At 41.9% G+C, this 20732-nt stretch overlaps 1 protein-coding gene across 1 annotated transcript in view; it reads right to left on the reverse strand.

Annotated features, from left to right (window-relative positions):
- Positions 1 to 14337: 14337 nt before the first annotated feature.
- Positions 14338 to 20732, reverse strand: part of LOC124722577 (tachykinin-like peptides receptor 86C) — a 315719-nt gene continuing 309324 nt past the window's right edge. The window contains exon 7 of the mRNA XM_047247716.1: positions 14338 to 14426. Coding sequence (XP_047103672.1) covers positions 14338 to 14426 — 89 coding nt within the window. The remainder of the gene's footprint in view (positions 14427 to 20732) is intronic.

Genomic DNA, 20732 nt, shown 5'->3' on the forward strand with positions numbered 1-20732 from the left:
TGTGTGAGGAATGTTTCCTGAAAGTTTGGCCGTACCTTTTTGTAACACTCTGTATATCACATCCATACCTTCATTCACTCTCATCACTACGTACAATTATAATAGTAATTAATAAACGATTATAAAATGAAAGAAACAGAACTGCAAATAAAAACGACAGTGGTCTGACTGCAACTCATACGGTGTCCATCAGCTAGTGACCTCCACCAGATCGCATAGAAACTACATACTCTCGGGTATTTAACGCCACCAGACCTGCACGTAACTTATACTGCACGTGTGTTCATTGCTGTTACGATCTCAACAGGGCCATGTAACGCGCTACGTCTAACTTATAACATTCCACTACCACTGGAATAACTGGAGAGTAATTCAACAACGCTCCAGTTGACAGAATTATACAAAAAAGTGTGTTTTTGTGAAATTGAAGATGACATCTAGGGCCACAACTAATCATTTAGTCTGCAAAATGCCTTACATAAAAATTTGCATGTTGTGTTGACGCTATTTTCCCAAAACCAAATTGCGAATATGACAAAAAGTTAGGCGTACAGATGCTGTGACAAGTACCACCGGAACACCTTCGGGATAATTCACAGAAATGAGGAAAGAGGGCATCAGTGGCTGAAAGGTTGTTGGGATTGTGCAACTTTACTTGTAGACCAGGCCTGGGCATGAGTTTTGCCCACATGGCGGCTAGCGGGCACCACGGCCTGCTGCCCTGCTCGTCGCAGTTGGACAATGGACACAGACCTGCGATTTATTAAGCGTCTATTAATCATTTTTTATTTTATCACAGAAGCAGGCCTGTTAGTTGCGCAAAAGTAAAAAATACTGTTTACATGGATCAACAAATTTTGTTAACATCTCGAGGGCAGGAGCATATATTAGTTAATATTCCAAAGAAGAGGTATACCTACTAACATGAACACTTACTACTTTTGACCTGATCTGTCTTAGTTCGAAATTTTAGGAATACCTTTCTTCAGTATTAAAACTGATGAAGAATTTCTCTTGAAACAGTGAGAAATGTCACTTCACGTCACATTACTTCAACACTCATGATTTTATATTCCGAAACTAAAACTAAGGGTTGTTCTTTCCTTCAATACAATAACAATTTTCTTCCCACATTATGTTGAAGCGCAACGATTCATTATATTATTGTTTCGAGGATTTTAACTGATCTTCGGGTATTTTGTTATTTCTCACTCACAAGAATTGCTGGCTGGCAGAGTGGGAAAGCTGTACATAGGCAATGCGATCCTCTGTGGGCGCCGGTGCCCACACTGTCGAATTTGCCCAACCCTGTTGTAGACGACTTGCGATGATGAGCAAAGACGAGGAAACCCAAATATGTTTTAGGAACTGGGGAAACGGTTGACGCGGAAATTACACTGAACAAGAATTCGTGATGACAACCCGTGAGATTCAATGACGACAGTGACAAAAATTGTCATCAGCAATTTAGAATCAAAGTTGTTAAATGGTTTACAAATATGGTGTTAAAAAAATAACTGGTCTCCTGCTACGAAACTGTATCAGTAACGTAACCAATTACTCATTTCTGTAAATTATGACCAGCACTGTCATTCTAGTTGGATATTTGCTGCCTTTTACGCATTTCATCGAAACTATTGTATACTCATTTTTCACCATGCTCATTCGATGTCAAGACTTGAAAAAAATTCACAATAGCTAGACTTGAATGGATCATTGCAATCTACAACACTGTTTTACCCCATCTTTTTGACCTTATAGCTCCTAACACATTTGTTATGCGTATTCAACAAGACATGTGAATGAGAGAGTTCGCAGCCTAGCAGTTGTTTTTCAGCATACGCCACAGGCATTTTCACAGGAGTAATACATAGAAAGAAACAGTTAAATATAGTGTACATTAACGACAGATCACATAATTAAGACAATGTGTAAAATATACAGCACTATATATGTCAAGTACTTTAGAGCAGAGAATATGGATAAGGATATAACAGAACAATTTAGCAACGACTGTATCGCTTTATTAACAGAATATACACAGAGTAACTTTATATTTTTGAGTAACACACGTGAGTTAAAATATCATAGAAAGTGAAAGTCAAGCATAGCAAGTATTAAAAATACATATTTATTACATTCATACAAAAGCTTCTCCATTTGACCTGATGAATGCTCTTGAAATATTGCTCTTCTCACAAAAGTTCTCTACTTTATTATTACTACAATGAGAGTGGCATACATTTGTGACAATTTTATCCATTTCGGCACATTCAGTGCCCTAACTGACATACACCATTCTACACACCTATACACTGAGAAACACTTTATTTTATAGTTTTTAGTTTGCTATATTGTTTTTGAATAGTAACGTTCGGTACCACACTAATAATAAGCTATCTACGTAACTGTCTTCAAGTACGTGATTACAGCTCTTATTTACAAAATAATATTCATCGTCTCAGGCTTGTATTCCTTCGAGGCTTAGTTTTTGTCATTCCCTTAGATTTGAGTTTGGTAAACAGTCTGCTAATAGCATTCCTGGAAAACACTTCTGTGAGGTAACTTTGGTAAACAGTCTGCTAATAGCATTCCTGGAAAACACTTCTGTGAGGTTACTTTGGTAAACAGTCTGCTAATAGCATTCCTGGAAAACACTTCTGTGAGGTAACTTTGGTACACAGTCTGCTAATAGCATTCCTGGAAAACACTTCTGTGAGGTTACTTTGGTAAACAGTCTGCTAATAGCATTCCTGGAAAACACTTCTGTGAGGTTACTTTGGTAAACAGTCTGCTAATAGCATTCCTGGAGAACACTTCTTTGTCAGGTGCGCTGACGAACTGAGCTCCTGAAGGCGCGCGGCCGACTAATACGCCTCCCAGCGAAAGCCGTTGCCTACGCGGTCCACGCCAGAGGGCGCGCATCGGCTGCCACGGAGACGCTTAAGTCGTCGTCTGTGGTAGCGTCGATGTAGTTGCTGTGTGTGCCGTGGGCGCCAGATAGTTGTGATAGTGAGCGTCTTCTTAATTAGTCCTAGTCCAGATTCCCAGTGCCTTACTCAGATTATCGCAGTCCCGACTGAGAATTTCGACAGCTTCTCCAACGATACTGTCCCACTATCTGGAATCCTGCGCTAAAATCCTGATACGAGCGTATGCCATCGAATAAGGCCCTGACAACGAGTGCTCTGTGATCGCCGACATGTTGGGGCACATTATTCCAATGTGCCGCTGATGTCCTCAGCATCGCTCTTCAGTGATGCACATTTTTACACAATATATCTGTTGCAGCATTGGCACGGACTCTTATATGCTCCGGCCTTCTGTTTACCAAGGTCGTCTTTGAAACACCCCAATAATGCCAGTGTTTTACTGGGGCGCGGGGCAGGGGTGCTAAGTCATGTTCTTACGCGGTGATTTTTTCCCACTAGCTCGCCGGTGTGCGGTATAAAGGCTGTGGCTACCTCTCCATCCATGATCTCTTCCAACTTCAACGACTGTACTGTAGTGGGTAGTGAGGGAAACGGAGGAAGCGTGTGTGTGGGGGGGACGGGGGGGGGGGGGGGGGGAGCGTGCTTAATCTGCCATTCTGAATATTCATGTCTTTAGAACAGAGCTCTGAGATGTTCCAGTTTCTGGGGCACGCTCTCTGCGTCTGAAATGGTGTATGCCACATGTACTAGAGTTTTAGCACACCATTCTTCTGCCCTGGGTAGTGGCAGGTAGCTACACATCAGTGTGCGTTTGGTTTCGATATATGCCGTTGTCCACGGTGCCATCAGCTGTTACGTTGACCATGACGTTCAGGAATGGTAGTTATAGTGAATTTGATGTTGGGTTGTATGGAGTCCAGATTCACAAGGAGGCAAAGGAGTGCGGCCTTCCCTTGGACCAGATGACTAATATATCATCCACATAACGGAAAAAGCAAGTGGGGTTTCGTCTAGTTATCGTCAAGGCCCTTTCCTTGAAGTGATTTGTATACAAATTCGCAACCACTGATGAGATTAGACTAACCATTGTGCTTCCATCCGTTTGCGCATAGCATTTTCCATTAAACAGAAAATACGTGGAGTTTACGTCATGCGTGGGGAGGTCGGTGGTTTTCTCGTCGAATCTGTCACTACTGAGTTCTAGTGACTCACACAGAATCATGCTCTGACGAGAACTAAGACTACAAAACATTACCAGCAGAGAGAGAGTGTGTCCATTCGGAAATTGAGAGTGTGCCCTGAGATTGTTCTCTTACCTGTTGGCAAAGGCATTGCTACTGTTGTTCTATCCCACAAAGACTTTCACTGAGAAGATGCAGAACCAGATTAATGGCGATCCCTACAGGAAGGTCAACGCTGATCCTAGCAAGAAGTAGGAGAAAAATACCGGGGCGCTTCTCAAGAAATCGGAGTTACCAGAGGTTATCATTAATAAATTGTCATCACAGGGACCGCCAAAGGTTTATGGACTCCCCAAGGCTCACAAAAAAGGGATTTCGCTACGCCCCAGTGTCAGCAATATCAGAGCTTCAACATATTTGCTAGAAAAATACCCGACAGAGAAATTAAGACCTTGTACGCAGACTGATGAACTCAGATGTCATGGTGAGCCATGGAAAAAAACACCATTCGAACACGCCTTGAAGGCCCAGCGTTACCGACCGGCTGCCATGTGAGCTGTGACGTCGTTTTGTTATTCATCATGGTGCTTCTACATGCGTCGCTAGAGCTCACTAGTAAGCAATTTGACGAGCTTCGAGCACGAGGCCCTGACGTCATCCAAAGAAAACCCACCAGCTTTTTACGTTATGTGAATGATACATTCATCATCTGGCCTCATTGCAGGGACAGATTACTTGAATCCTTACACATCTGAACTCCATAAATCCCATCAAATTCACTATGGAGACCGAAGAAGAAGGGAGATTACCATTCTTGGACGTCATGGTTAAATGGAAAGTTGATAGCACCCTGAACAATGGTCTGTGCTGGAACAAAGAGCACACTGACCTGTATTTGCACGCAGATAGCTGCCACCAACCTGTGGAGAGGAACGTTGTATTAAAACTCTATATACAGGGCGCACAACATTTCAACGCAGAGAGCCTGCCCCAAGAACTGGAACAACTTGAAGGAGACGGAAGAGATCACGGAAGAAGAGGTAGTCACTTTCTTTATAACGCACACCGCTGCGCTATCTGAAAAATTCTGGCGCATAATGTAAAAGAACAGCGTAAGCACTCTCTTTCTCCCGCCCAATGAAACACGGGAATTACTGCAGAGTGTAAAAAAGACCTCGAATGCCGAAGGCCGAGGTTTATCAGATTCTGTACCAATGTCGGCAAGGTATATATTGGATAAACTGTCCTGCATGGATATGAATCGAGAAAAAACGCCTAAAAGTAATTTTATGGGGGAATAGACAAGATATTAAGTAAGCAGGAGGCACCGAGACGTAGCTGTGTACTTGACGGCGCCATATGAGCGGGCAACCTTCACGGAAGCAGATACGGACAAATATGAGTCTTGTGACACTCACGTATTGCCCTCAGGACGGCAACAGCTCCCAGGCACGTACGCCGGGACGTGCAACAGCAAAAATCACGAGGTCACAAGGACCACTTCAGTGTGATCTGAGCATACAATGGAATCTTCCCGAGGAAATACACGAGCTCTGGGAGGTGACGCAGGAAGTGCACGTCAGTAGAGAGAATTTATGCTGGGCATTGCAGCGACAGAGAAGTCAGTCGGAGTCATCCGGAGCCGAAGTCTGTTGCCGTCTGTCAGTCGTCTTCCTACGATTCTTCGGTAGTGAAGAGTGTGGAAGAGACAAAGCTAAGTGATGAAGTACACGTAGGTGCAAGGTACAATTCAGCAGGGTGCCTCAGATGGTCTTTTGTAACACTACACCTGTAGCCTATCGGGTTCCTTAACTGACAAAAACCTATGAGTTGTCAGTTGTCTTCCTTGTTCTGGCATTTTAGCAACTGCTGACGGATCCACGAGCTCTCATCGTCGCTCCACAGTCACAGGTAATCGTCGTGTTTTCACCTGTCTTTCCAGCACGCGTCGTATGGGAACTAGAGTTTTGGCACCAGGTGTGGGGCAGCTGAGGCATTTTATTAGCTATCCATATCAAAGGAGATACGACAGATTGGTCATAGAGTTGGCCCTGTTAATAGACGATAACAGGGACTTACGGTTTGTTGTAGCCTCCGAAATAATGGAATAGGCTGAGCAAGGCAATTTTCATAAAAACTCAGCCTGTGGTCAGGTAGAGACCAACGCCTTCGAGATTAATGACAGAGAAGCAGCGCTCGCGAGTAGCAGCTCAAATGTTCACGAGTAGAAACGAAGATTTTCGCTAGTAGCGATGTGGATTTTTACGAGTAGCAGTGCAGACCTTCAAGAGTAGCAGCGCAGGTCTTCGCCAGGGAGTCTGACGAGTGCCTTAAAGTGCCACTCCGGTGACACCTTGCAGCAACACCAAATTTCCTGGAGCAACAGAAAAAGCAGCAAGTCGGCAGTAGGGCTGAGTGAACAACTACCAAAATGTCACGAGATAACCACGTAGAACTCGCCATACAGTTAGCCTCCCATAGACAGAAGGTGGGAATTTAAGGAGATGGGACCTGGATAAACTAAAAGAACCAAAGGTTGTACAGAGATTCAGGGAGAGCATAAGGGAGCAATTGACAGGAATGGGGGAAATAAATACAGTAGAAGAAGAATGGGTAGCTTTGAGGGATGAAGTAGTGAAGGCAGCAGAGGATCAAGTAGGTAAAAAGACGAGGGCTAGTAGAAATCCTTGGGTAACAGAAGAAATATTGAATTTAATTGATGAAAGGAGAAAATATAAAAATGCAGTAAGTGAAACAGGCAAAAAGGAATACAAACGTCTCAAAAATGATATCGACAGGAAGTGCAAAATGGCTAAGCAGGGATGGCTAGAGGACAAATGTAAGGATGTAGAGGCCTATCTCACTAGGGGTAAGATAGATACCGCCTACAGGAAAATTAAAGAGACCTTTGGAGATAAGAGAACGACTTGTATGAATATCAAGAGCTCAGATGGTAACCCAGTTCTAAGCAAAGAAGGGAAAGCAGAAAGGTGGAAGGAGTATATAGAGGGTCTATACAAGGGCGATGTACTTGAGGACAATATTATGGAAATGGAAAAGGATGTAGATGAAGATGAAATGGGAGATACGATACTGCGTGAAGAGTTTGACAGAGCACTGAAAGACCTGAGTCGAAACAAGGCCCCCGGAGTAGACAATATTCCATTGGAACTACTGACGGCCGTGGGAGAGCCAGTCCTGACAAAACTCTACCATCTGGTGAGCAAGATGTATGAAACAGGCGAAATACCCTCAGACTTCAAGAAGAATATAATAATTCCAATCCCAAAGAAAGCAGGTGTTGACAGATGTGAAAATTACCGAACTATCAGCTTCATAAGTCACAGCTGCAAAATACTAACACGAATTCTTTACAGACGAATGGAAAAACTGATAGCAGCGGACCTCGGTGAAGATCAGTTTGGATTCCGTAGAAATACTGGAACACGTGAGGCAATACTGACCTTACGACTTATCTTAGAAGAAAGGTTAAGGAAAGGCAAACCTACGTTTCTAGCATTTGTAGACTTAGAGAAAGCTTTTGACAATGTTGACTGGAATACTCTCTTTCAAATTCTAAAGGTGGCAGGGGTAAAATACAGGGAGCGAAAGGCTATTTACAATTTGTACAGAAACCAGATGGCAGTTATAAGAGTCGAGGGACATGAAAGGGAAGCAGTGGTTGGGAAGGGAGTAAGACAGGGTTGTAGCCTGTCCCCGATGTTGTTCAATCTGTATATTGAGCAAGCAGTAAAGGAAACAAAAGAAAAATTCGGAGTGGGTATTAAAATTCATGGAGAAGAAATAAAAACTTTGAGGTTCGCCGATGACATTGTAATTCTGTCAGAGACAGCAAAGGACTTGGAAGAGCAGTTGAATGGAATGGACAGTGTCTTGAAAGGAGGATATAAGATGAACATCAACAAAAGCAAAACAAGGATAATGGAATGTAGTCTAATTAAGTCGGGTGATGCTGAGGGAATTAGATTAGGAAATGAGGCACTTAAAGTAGTAAAGGAGTTTTGCTATTTGGGGAGCAAAATAACTGATGATGGTCGAAGTAGAGAGGATATAAAATGTAGGCTGGCAATGGCGAGGAAAGCGTTTCTGAAGAAGAGAAATTTGTTAACATCCAGTATTGATTTAAGTGTCAGGAAGTCATTTCTGAAAGTATTCGTATGGAGTGTAGCCATGTATGGAAGTGAAACATGGACGATAAATAGTTTGGACAAGAAGAGAATAGAAGCTTTCGAAATGTGGTGCTACAGAAGAATGCTGAAGATTAGATGGGTGGATCACATAACTAATGAGGAAGTATTGAATAGGATTGGGGAGAAGAGACGTTTGTGGCACAACTTGACCAGAAGAAGGGATCGGTTGGTAGGACATGTTCTGAGGCATCAAGGGATCACCAATTTAGTATTGGAGGGCAGCGTGGAGGGTAAAAATCGTAGGGGGAGACCAAGAGATGAATACACTAAGCAGATTCAGAAGGATGTAGGTTGCAGTAAGTACTGGGAGATGAAAAAGCTTGCACAGGATAGAGTAGCATGGAGAGCTGCATCAAACCAGTCTCAGGACTGAAGACCACAACAACAACAACAGACAGAATGTATGTTTAGCTGATGTTCTAAAATTTTTATCTGAAAGCTTTGATGGGAACCGAGATCATATCAGTGAGTTCCTAGATCATTGTGATAGCTAGGTTGTGTTACTGATTCCACTTTCCATGATTTACGGTTAAAAGTTGTAAAAATCGTTGGCACCACCAAGAGAAAAATATTGTTTACAGACCTAACTACTACCTGGTCGGATGTCCGTACAGTGCTCATTCCGAATTATTAAACCAGATGAGCAGTTGATTACTATGCTTGACACATGTTTGCCAGTCAGCATAAAAAACTGGAAATTATGTTCCAAGGTTGAACAATTACAGTACCAACTCAGGGAAGCTACTCAAGAAGTACAAGACGCTTCTGATTTACAGGAAAGCAACGCGTTAGTCGGGAAGCTGGGTCGAGCTGTGTTCACGCAGGGATTGTATGACGATCGCATAAAAAACATAGTTAGTTGCAAGGAAAAAAGTATCACCTTATCCGAGGTGATAGATGTCATATCCGCAGAAGAAAGTGCCATTGTCTCTCATAAGGAAAAACCGATTGATAAAGTAATTTTCAGCCTCCCCTAAAATAACTAACACTACGCAGTATTATGATAACTTTAGCAATAAATCCATGAAATGTTTCAATTGTGAAATTCAGGGCCATGCGTCAAGGGGCTGCAAGAATGCACGAACGGCACCCATAATAAGAGCAAATCCTAAAACGGAAAGTAAAAAGAGCCCAGGCCCGATAGATACAAAATTGTATAAGGGGAACGGGGCTCTCCACGACTAGTTCCAGTGTAATATATAACGTGCAACGTACCAGGACATTCCGCACCTTGCACTGATTACCGAGCTCTGGTATGCTTTAAATTAAACAAATGGGACGGTATGCTCGACAATGTCGGGAGAGCCCCTGGTTAGCTCTGAAAAAACGACAGCCGAAGGGAAACTAAATACAGTTTTCATGTGACAGTAGATTCTGTAGGGTGCCTCAAATGGTCTTTTTGTAGTACTACACTTCTCTACATACTTTACTTCCGACCCTGGTCTGTAACGTGCTGAGTTCCTTAACTGACAAAAGCCTATCAGTAGTTTCTTATTGTCTTTCTTGTCCAGGAAAAACAAGAATGTGGTCTCTATGACGTGATGCAGGAAGCGAACGTCACTGGACAGTGTGTATAGTAGGTGATGTACCGACAGAGGAGTCAGTCAGAGTCATTCGGAGCCGGAGTCCGTTGCAGTCCGTCGGTCATCTTGTCACAGTTCTTCTGCAGCGAAGAACGTGGAAGAGACACTGATATGTGATGGAGCAGGAGCAGTTGCTAGTAGCAATTTAGTAGAGTGCCTCAGATTGTCTGTCTGTAATACTATACCTCTCTACGAACATTAACTCCATTCCTTGCCCGTAACATGCTGAGTTCCTTAACTGACAAAAACTTACCAGCAGTAGCTTGTTGTCTTCCTTGTTCGGGTACTTTGCCAGATGATGATGAATCCACGAGCTCTCCACACCGCTTCACAGTCGCAAGCAATTGTTCTGTTTTCACGTCCCTCTGGGGGAGGTGCCAAGAAAGTGCGCACCACCGAGGGTTGATGCCGAGAACACCAGCGGCACACTCGACTAATGTACCCCAACAAGTAGGCGGTAGCAGAGCACTGTTTGTCAGAGAATCATGAGGAGGACAGCGACAGTAGCAGGAATTTGTCACAGATTTCCAAATCCTGCGAAAGCTTCGTTAGAGAAGTCATCGAAATTCGCACCTGGGATTATCTTGTCAATCAGAACTGCGGCCATAGTCTCAGCAAAGCTTGCAAACCAGCACTGTTCCTAATGACGATAACGCTCACAAATGCAACGGTCTGGCGATCAGGGCGGACAGAGCAACTACATCCACGCTATCACAGACACGGACGCAATCGTCTCCGCGATTGCCTATGCGCGCTCTGGGGCGTGGACTGCGGAGGAAACAGCTTTCGATGGCCAGGGATATGAGTCGGCCGCGCGCCCTCGTCAGTTCAGTTCGTCAACGCACCTGATGATGGCGACACGTCTGATGGTGGAAATATTGTACCCGTTAGATATACCATAGACCGGCAGTACACCGGTGGACTGTTCGATTTTTTTTTGTTTCCACAGTTTCAATCTACATCTTTCATTCATTGCTATCGGTCAGTTTACACCAGATATGTCTGAATGATGTTTCCAAATTCAATAGATTTATCTTGCGTTACGTGTTGACCGTATTTGATCGAGAAACTTACGACTACAGATATGAAATAGTGTATGATAAATGTTATCCGGTGACTACTCTTGTCAGTGTGAAATTCTTGACATGCATCGGTTGTTCTCTAGTATCAGACGGTTTCCAGCTCACTGCTAAGTAATCACACTGTATGGGGAGTAATATCAAACTTGTAGAAAGATTTGGTAATTATCTTTCGGCGATACGGCCTCCTATAATGAGGTATATCCTTTAAGCTTCAGCATGTATCAATTACTCATGCACAAGCATTTACGTCGTCAATTTTTCGTGTGTGTGGGAAATATCCAGTAACGGCACATTTTATTCTAATACCTAAGCTCAAAGACTCGATCCTGCCACCTCCTCTTCACGAGGAAAGAACGCTATGCCGAGGTCACAGAGGCCTACGAAGCAGCGTATATTTTCTTACGAGTAACATCACATACACGGTAAAGAGTCGATTTTGTTGTACAGGTAAACATACAGAGACTGGTCACTTTTTAGAAACATAACGTGCCTGTGGAAGCGAGAAATTTTTTCAGTTTATCTAGTTTTCGGTAGACGTAATGGGACACGTATCTGTCAATTCGGGGATATAATTGCTAACGCAATGCATTCCGATTTGTTGAGTGTTTTGCGGGCTCTATATGCCAAGTATTACTAGCCAGCTCATCAACAACTAGTTTATACTATGGATTTCTCCTGAAGCAAGATAACACTTCTCGTAATGACCCCTGCATTAATGCGCTACTAGCTCATTCTTTGAGGACATGTGGTTTTTACAAATGGGCCATTTTTTACTCTACAGCGTATTTGTCGGACTCGTAGTAGCAATCTGTGAGCCGTTGAAAATCTGCATATTGGCCATTTGAGAGCTCATGAAGTAGGAGACGCAACTATCATTCGGATTGTGATAGCTCCGTCCGAACAGGAGTCAGGATGACCAACAGTACTGAGCGATCGCTGTGTCAACCGATAGGTAGGCGTCACTGGATACTTATATGAGGGGGCATACGGTCAGCACACTGCTCTCCTGGCAGTTGTCAGTTTTCGTGATCACAGTCCCTGTTCCACTCAAGTAGCTTCGCAGTTGACCTCACGAGGGCTGAGTGCACCCTACTTGCCAATAGCGCTCGGCAGAAAAGGTCGTTGTCTATCCAAGTGCCATCCCAGCCCGACAGTGCTTAACTTCGGAGATCTGACGAGAACCGATGTTTCCACTGAAGCTAGGCCGTTAGCAGGGCACTAATAGGAGGCGATTTATTAGGCTCCATATTTCACTCGATCGTTTGGATTATGCTCGTATCTGATCTCTCCGTAAGATTACTTGACTGATATTCTGGAGGACTTAGCACGTGATTCACAACAACGATTCTGCAGCGCTACTGTTTCTCGAAACTCACAAATATTATCACGCTGTGACTAATCACAAACGAATTTCTAGTAAATTATCCAGTGCACTCTAATAATTGTATCTTCTAGTACTGTTTGACAGGTGCAACGTCAAAGCCATCGTGTGCCCGACAAGGATAGAAACAGCAGATGAGCTTACTTGGTGCACCATTGTCGTTTCTAAACCAGGAAAGCTCTACCTCGACTTACGGTCTTCACTGTGAATATGTACTGTAACTTCAATGTCAATAAGAATGCCTAAACCAACATTACCTTTGGTCTATTTATTTATGGACTGAGCAGAAAATCTAACGCTTCATCGTAGTACAACCGTAAATTTTTTGGTGAAAACTGTTCGTTGTATCATCCTCTGCATCCATTTCCAACAATTTTTGAAAATGACATTGATAAAAATTACAGAAGCAAATGAAAGAATGTGACTGTTTAAAGGGATTGTTCACTGCGAAGACAAGACACAGTCTTGGAGGTCAGAACTGTGAAGCCCAGTGTTTAAATCACGCGATTTTCTTGTGGGTGGCCGAGGATATCATTTCAGACTTACTGCTGCTCCGTATCGACACTAACAAACATCAGGAGACAGCATAACGGGGTTAGCTCAGCTGCATGGTGTCCGCTGACAAGCTACTTGAATGAGACGTAAATGTCCCCTGCTCTGGAAAGCCGTCAGCGACTGGAAGCGCGGAGTGCTGACCCGTTGTCCTTTATAGCCATTCGGGAAGAAGCCACATGGCTGAGGTTGAAACGGCGGCCGATCTGTGTTGCGCAGTCGTCTGAGCTTGCTTTCAAAGACTGGTTTTATTGTAAAACATTTAATCGCCATCCCGAAAAAAAGTTTAGTTAATTATTTCTTTTGTTTCCTAACAGTTAGCAGATTTACTATTTCACACTGAAACCCCGACGGTACAGTACCGCAGCACGTCTTTTGTGGAGCCAAAACAAAATGGAGCTAGCTATTAGCGAAGTGGAGACAGGTTGTACCACTGTGTTTTGGCTGCACTAACTTTTTAATGTTAATTAAAACCTTATTGCTACTACTCGTACGTAAGAAGTATTGCCGGAAATTCATTTTAAAGCTTCTCCCCCCTACTGAACTGCGCTATGCAAACGGTTTAGGAGTATTGGGAATGTAAAAATGACAGACTTAAAACGTCACATTTTATCTAATCCAAAGTGCATAAAATAAATCATACACTTGCCAGGTCCTTTGTACTGACGGAGGAGGAGATGAAACTGAAAGAGATACTACCACATGTCAACTTTGGAACAGGAAGAAATTTCCTGCTACAACTGTCGCTATAGGGAACACACATCTAGTTAATAATTTAGTTTGTTTCTTTACAGTTAACAGTTTTGTAAATTCACACTGGAATACCTGACTCACAATACCACAGCACGTCGTTAGAGGAGCCAAAACAAAATAGCGCTATCTGTTCATAAAGTGGAGACAGGCTGTGTCATTGTGTTTTAGCTCCTGTAACATCATGAAACAAAACAAAAATATTAGAATAACTTTTTCATTTATAAATGATAGTTAAAACGTTATTAGTGCCCTTCGTCCGTATGACGCATTGGCGGAAACTTGTTTTAAAGCCTCACTCCCCAACTGAACTGCACCAAGCAGTCAGATTCATAGTACTGAGAACGTGCAAATGACAGATAAACTTAAAACCCCACATTATATGGAATCCATGGTGCCTAGAATAAATCATACACGTGCCAGATCCTTTGTATTGACAGAGGTGGAGATGAAACTGAGAGAGTTAATGCTACATGTCAGGTTTGAAACAGGAAGAAATCGCCCGGTACAGCTGTCGCTAGAGGAAACACGCATTCGGCCGGCAGGCTTTGCAGTAGTGGACATCCCGTGCGCAACCACCGTGCTCGGAACACGCAGGCAGCTGCAGGTACTGGGGATGCTGCACCACAACGCGCGCCGGCCGTGCCTTGGACACACGCGGCCGTCACGACGCCAGCCTCACCTCGGCACCGCCAACCGCCTGTGGCAGCTGCGTCTCTTGAGTGCGCCGCCGCCAGTGCGCCACCACGTAGCCTGCGTCAGAAACAAATTCAGCTCTTGCCACAATAGACTGACGGTAGGCACATGGTCAGTTTCGACCGCTTGGTCATAATCATGTCTGTCGTTTACATATAGAAATAATGTGGGCAAAAATGCAGATCAGTACAAAAGACAAAGAACACCAGTAATCATATCGTAACGTAAAGGGATATAGACTGTTAATCGACCGTGACTGTTTCAACAATATTAACACTGGTCTGCTACATCGGGGTACAGGTGTACCACAAATAAAAATGGACTCCTAAAATGTTTGAGTTCTTTATTTCAAAATAATATAATAAACACTTAAATCATACATAAGAGAAAAACAAAAAATGCCCAGAGAGAAAAAATTAACTACCGAAAACATGGAGCATACAATTTTCATTGAAGATCCGAACAAACACTTTTTTGTTAGTAACATATTTAACTCTACATTTTTTATCTCAAGGAATAGGGCAGAAAATACGCAGCCCTGCTGTGGATTCTGGGACCCCTTCGGCTGCTTCTTCCTTTGGCAGATTTAAAATACGACTGATGCTTTGAGGGAGTTCTCTTCATAAAGTTGGTTCCTCCTAATGTCTTAACACGTGTGATCGCATAATGTCTACATCCAGTCTGTTTAGGTAAGATCTTCTGTTTCGAAATATTTCCTTATCTGCAGAGCTTCGCCTCAACAGTAACGTAGAGTTGTATCCAGTAACGTTTAATATGTTATAAAATAGGCAGAGACGCTAGCGACGCGTTTTCCTAGCATAAGAACCGGCCGGACTGGCCGAGCGGTTCTAGGCGCTACAGTCTGGAACCGTGTGACCGCTACGGTGGCAGGTTCGAATCCTGCTTCGGGCATGGATGTGTGTGACATCCTTCGGTTAGTTAGGTTTAAGTAGTTGCAAGTTCTAGGGGACAACTGACCTCAGAAGCTAAGTCCGATATGCTCAGAACCATTTGAACCATTCATTTCTAGCATAAGCATACGAATGAGATAAATTGTCGAGCGTGTCAACACCTACTTTGGTAGAGCGATGATACTGAATAATTTCCGAGAGCTCTACTCTATTTGGTTTATCCCCTTCTTCATGCAAAGGAACATCCTTTTTCTTTTGTTTTGGAGGGCAGCATGATAACAGGGTAAGGTGACCATTGAAACAAAGCATTGCATATTTGGGCTCTTTCTCCTTGATGCTGAGGACTGATGGAGGTATCTCTTTTTTTTCGCGTGCCAACAACGGTAATTTTCTTCTGTAAGGGGCTCTTCACTGTTTCTATTGATGCAAACCAATTGTCCACAGTTAAAATTTTGTTTGTTCCACGAAAAGAAGTGAATTTTTCACAACAATATTCAAGCCCCGGTGTATTATCTGGTGTAGATCCCTTACCTGTACACACTTCTGCATCGAGCACATAAAATGTTTCTTCATCGCAGCTCATGAGTACCTTGATCCCGTACTTGTCTGGTTTGGAAGGAATATACATTTTAACTGGACAATGGCCTTTAAACCCAACTAAGTGTTCGTCTCTTGTGGTGTATTCGGAAGATACGTACGTTCTTTCATTTTGCTTATGGAGAGCTCAAATACTTCCCGGAAAGGAGCCAATTTGTCACTCAGTCTTTTTTGAACTCGAGTGTCTTTGTCATCAAATCTGAGACAATTTGGTAAGAATGTGGAACGCGCTTCAGGCCACGTTGCCTGAAATTTTCCTATTCCATTATTTGGGTCAAAAAGCTCTTTTGTAAAGGACATCACATTTTCATTACTCCAGCATCGCAGATCAATCCTATAAGAGCTTCCATGTATGAAGACTTATTGTCTTTAGGTGCTGCATCACTAATAATTTATCAACATTGTTTCTGTCGTATTTAAATCTCTGAGCTTCAGTTTATTTGTTAGTGCACTATATAGTCAAATCTAAATTACCTTTCGTAAAGCACAGCTGCCAAGCATTTAGTGCTCTGCTTACATGTCTTGCTTCGGTTTTGTTGTCTGGTAACCGCAATACAACATACCTTTCAGGAACGCAATGAAAAACTCCTCATTCTCCTTTCCACTTGAATTTTTTTCCCATAGGGTTTATTTGGAGGCCAACGATATTTACCTTTTATGAATCATAACTCTGAAAACGTTACGGTGCATTATCTTTATCAGGATCGGAAACTGGCACAGCTGGACACTGAATTTGACGTGCAAGAGCATTTGCTTGTTCTTCTTCATTTTCAGGAAATTGGAAATTTATGGCAAGTGGTATGGGACCAAACTGCTGAGGTCATCAGTCCCAAGGCTTACACACTACTTAATCTTCATCAAACTAACTCACGCTAAGGACAACGCACACACCCATGCCCAAGGAAGGACTCGAACCTCCGACGATGGAAGCCGTGCGAACTGTAGCGAGGCACCCTAGACCGCACGGCTACCACGCGCGGCTCATTTTCAGGTTCCTCTCTGTTTATAAGATATGGAATGACACGATCCTCTTCATCGGTTTCAGAATAAAGGCCTTCAGAATCTGAACTGAAGAGCGTACGGTGTATTTCGGTAACATCCTCCTCCTTTGTAAGGTCGAAAGTCTGTTTTCGAGATAAAATTTACTTTCACATGTAAAAAGTCAGTTTACTTATAATTTTCAATTATTCACTGTAATTGATGAAAACAATAGCTAATTAATGTCTTATAAGCAGCATTGTTATAACTTCTTTCTTTAAAATAAGTGTAATATACTATACTTGACTTCAAACTATCAGATAGGAAGAATCTTACACCGATTACGGTACAATGGGGTTCACCTGTACGCCAAATATTAGACAACAGGAAAATGATTATCACTGTTGACTCTTTGTAGGTTAACATCCATACTGACTTGTTAAGGCAAGAAACTACTGGGAAACTCAAAAATGGAGTACCATCTGTTGGTTATCAGCTAAAAGTTTCGGAACCACTGAAGTACAGGTGTACCCCTAGTAGCATTTCAGGGTTAAAAGTATTTCAGGCTGCTAGTGGTGAAAAAGATTTTCAAGTCACGTCGTAAATTTGAGTCATATATAGGTTACCTCCATGTGTTACTAGACACTTTATTACATGCTTGGTTATGCAAATGATTAGTATTTCAATGAAGCCTTACAAAATAGGTAGGAATAACGTTATCTACAATATGTATACAAGCAGAGCTTACAAACCTAGTTTCTAATTCACAAATCATATTTGTATGTTAATTGTTTGCGAGAAGAGCGTGTTATGTCTCGAGAAAGAACGATAAACGCCTACCAAAAGGATGACAAAGACCTCGGCTAATCTGAAGTGCTCGTGCACTCTCCCTAATGTGAGTGCACACTTTCCTCTCAACCATACCACACTGACTGAACGGGAAGAGGGGGAAGGAGGGAAACTGTGAGAGTGCGACATGCAGCATGCAGCTTCGTTTCATATTTCGCATTTCTCAACTACACAGATCAGAGATAAAAGAAAATTTTAATACTGTTTAATCATTCTCGGAGCGCTGAAGGCATTATAAAATTTATGTGTGGCACAAATTGTCGGCATATGGACGGACACAGACAGTTTCACAGGTTTCCATCACTCAGAGTATGATGTACTCGTGACTTACATACTTTCATAATCGAAAACATCCTTTCACGAAACACTGACATCACGTTTGCAGTCTCCTTAGGGAGACGTGGAAACTCTTCCCAAAGAAAGCGACGTAGAATTTCCAGACAGTTTTAACCTAAGATACTTCGCCTTTTCAACGAGAACTGCATTGCAGTTCAAACAGGTACACAGGGACTCTTTAACCTGAAATGGAAAACTCTCTCGAAAACAGCTCAAACGCGGATGTAACATTGGCAGTGTCCTCAGACGTTAAGAAAATTATTCCTGTAATTCTTTCAACCCCAAAATGGATAGTTCAAAATACAAGTATTCTTTAATGCTGGTAACCTTACTGAAATGGACGATGTTCATTGTCAGAAGTTGTCTCCTCCACAATGTGACTTTCTTTTTATACGCATCCACTTTCGCCATGAAATGAGAAATAAGTTTCTTATCATCTTGAAATCTCTTGCTAAGGGCAGTCTGCACTCAACTCTACTGCGAATGCGAGGCATGAGATCCATTTCTTCTAATTTTCGTTCTTGCTTTCCCATTTCCTTCATAAATTCAACAATAACAGGTTTCAGTCGAAAGCTCACTCCAGGCATGTATTTTGATTTAACCGACGTACTTTTCAGTCATCTGTAACGTGTCCATACATATCATTTAGTTCCATCAAAAACGGTTTGAATTGATGATGTAATAACGCACTCGAATTCAGAATGTTTACTACCAATTCATTTACGTATGCACGCATGCATATTTCACACAAAGCGATTCCTGACATACAAAAAAATGAATCCGTACAATTCTTCTGTCAGTAATTATAAGTTTTAGCTCATTCATCGACAGCTAAATGTTTAAATTGTTTCTGCAGGGCTTTATACTACCGTTTCATAGCAAATTTCCGGAACCCGCCCATTGTGCGAATAATTAACAGACACTAAGAGTTACATTCATTGCTAAATGACTGCGACAATATATCACTATGTAACTCTGTTATCTGTGTTACCTATATTTGTCTTACCTAAGTTATTTGTCTGTTATTACTTAATGTAACTTCCGTATAACCATGTTCTTTGATGTAACATCTATGTAATTGTTTTATTCATTAGTTATAACCATTTATGTAATGGCAACTAAACTATGGATCAAAATTTAAAAGTAATATATATTGAGAAAGAATCTAAACGTTAAAACTTCACTTGTAATACTGATTTATGTTTAGGGTATGTAGGTTTGTAACCACGCAATACTCTGCAACGGAACTGGCTAGATGGGAATACAGAAGATACATTTGGCGGTCGAGCTGCAAGGCTCCTGTGTGGCATTAGTAAGTCAATGACTAGCAGGCGAAGTGTGCATATCTTGTAAACTAAAACAGGCAGTAAGAACTGCAAGATTATACATCCTCGGATGTGGACGTAATTTGGCTTATTATTTGTGGTACACTCTTGTTAGCTCTCTACTACGAAAATCTGACGATAAAAAGAGAATTTACAGGTCCTGTTACAGAGAAAGAGCCACGGATACTTTTGCTGCCTTTTTTCAATGGCACAGGAGATCGGCACTGCCACCACCTTCATTTCAAATTGAGTGCTGTATAGCTAGATGGACCAGTTATGAGCTCCTTTTTCAATAATAAGTTTGTGTTCTGTAAGCTTTGTGTTGAGGACCCGTATTTTATCCTTAGTCATTTATTTATGCTGGGTTCTATCCCAAGTGCTACGATATTTCGGAGTATCCTATTATATGTAACTGAAAAGTCATTTTAGTAAACTTTCACTCCAGCTAATAAATATTGCCGCTCCCCCCGTCGGAGGTTCGAGTCCTCCCTTGGGCATGGGTGTGTGTGTGTTGTCCTTAGCGTAAGTTAGTTTACGTTAGCTTAAGTAGTGTGTAAGCCTAGGGACAGATGACCTCCGTAGTTTGGTCCCATAGGAACTTACCACAAATTTACCAGAAATTTAATAAATTATTCAGTGCACTTAAGTTCTTACGTAGCTCACGTATTATTCATAAAAGGATAGTTAAAGTTTCACCAAAGTAAAATTGTCAAGAAGATATTTCAAGTATTCAGCTCAACGATTGTTGTTATTGAAATCTCAGTGCAGTATTACAGTTACCTACAAAAACCACAATGATTCACAATAGTTACCGGCTAGTAGACTGTGAACGGCTAGTATAAGGATTAATTATTGAGCTTATCTGGTGTCTATAATTTCATGTGTCTACAGTTAATAGTATTTCTCCTATTGTAACTAAAATATTCGATCTTGTTCTGAGAATTCTGATAGATGGGTTTCTAGGTTTCCACCCTAATTGTTGGGCCAGATGCAATAAAGTGCACTTGTCAGTTTTTTAACATCTGTTTGCTATAACAAGAAACTGGCTACAGTTATTTATACTATACTAGATCCAGGTTCCAACTGTTCCATTTGAGTAAAATGGTATAAGGAAGTGAATGCTCCTTGACAGTAGAAATAATAACAGCAATAGAGAATGTAGTTACCTGACAACCATTTCAAGGACAGTATTTACCAATAATTAAGCTGGTACAAGTACCTCTTGTCAGAATCAATATTGCTTCACCATTAGTAATTATTTACCTATAATAATCATCTATCACAAAGCGAAGAAAGTGGTCCAACTAAAACATTCATATTTCTTTACCTACTAAACGAATATGTAATAAAAAATGGGGGTTCCTATT

The sequence above is a fragment of the Schistocerca piceifrons genome, chromosome X (assembly GCF_021461385.2).
Source record: "Schistocerca piceifrons isolate TAMUIC-IGC-003096 chromosome X, iqSchPice1.1, whole genome shotgun sequence".
Classification (NCBI taxonomy): Eukaryota; Metazoa; Arthropoda; class Insecta; order Orthoptera; family Acrididae; genus Schistocerca; species Schistocerca piceifrons.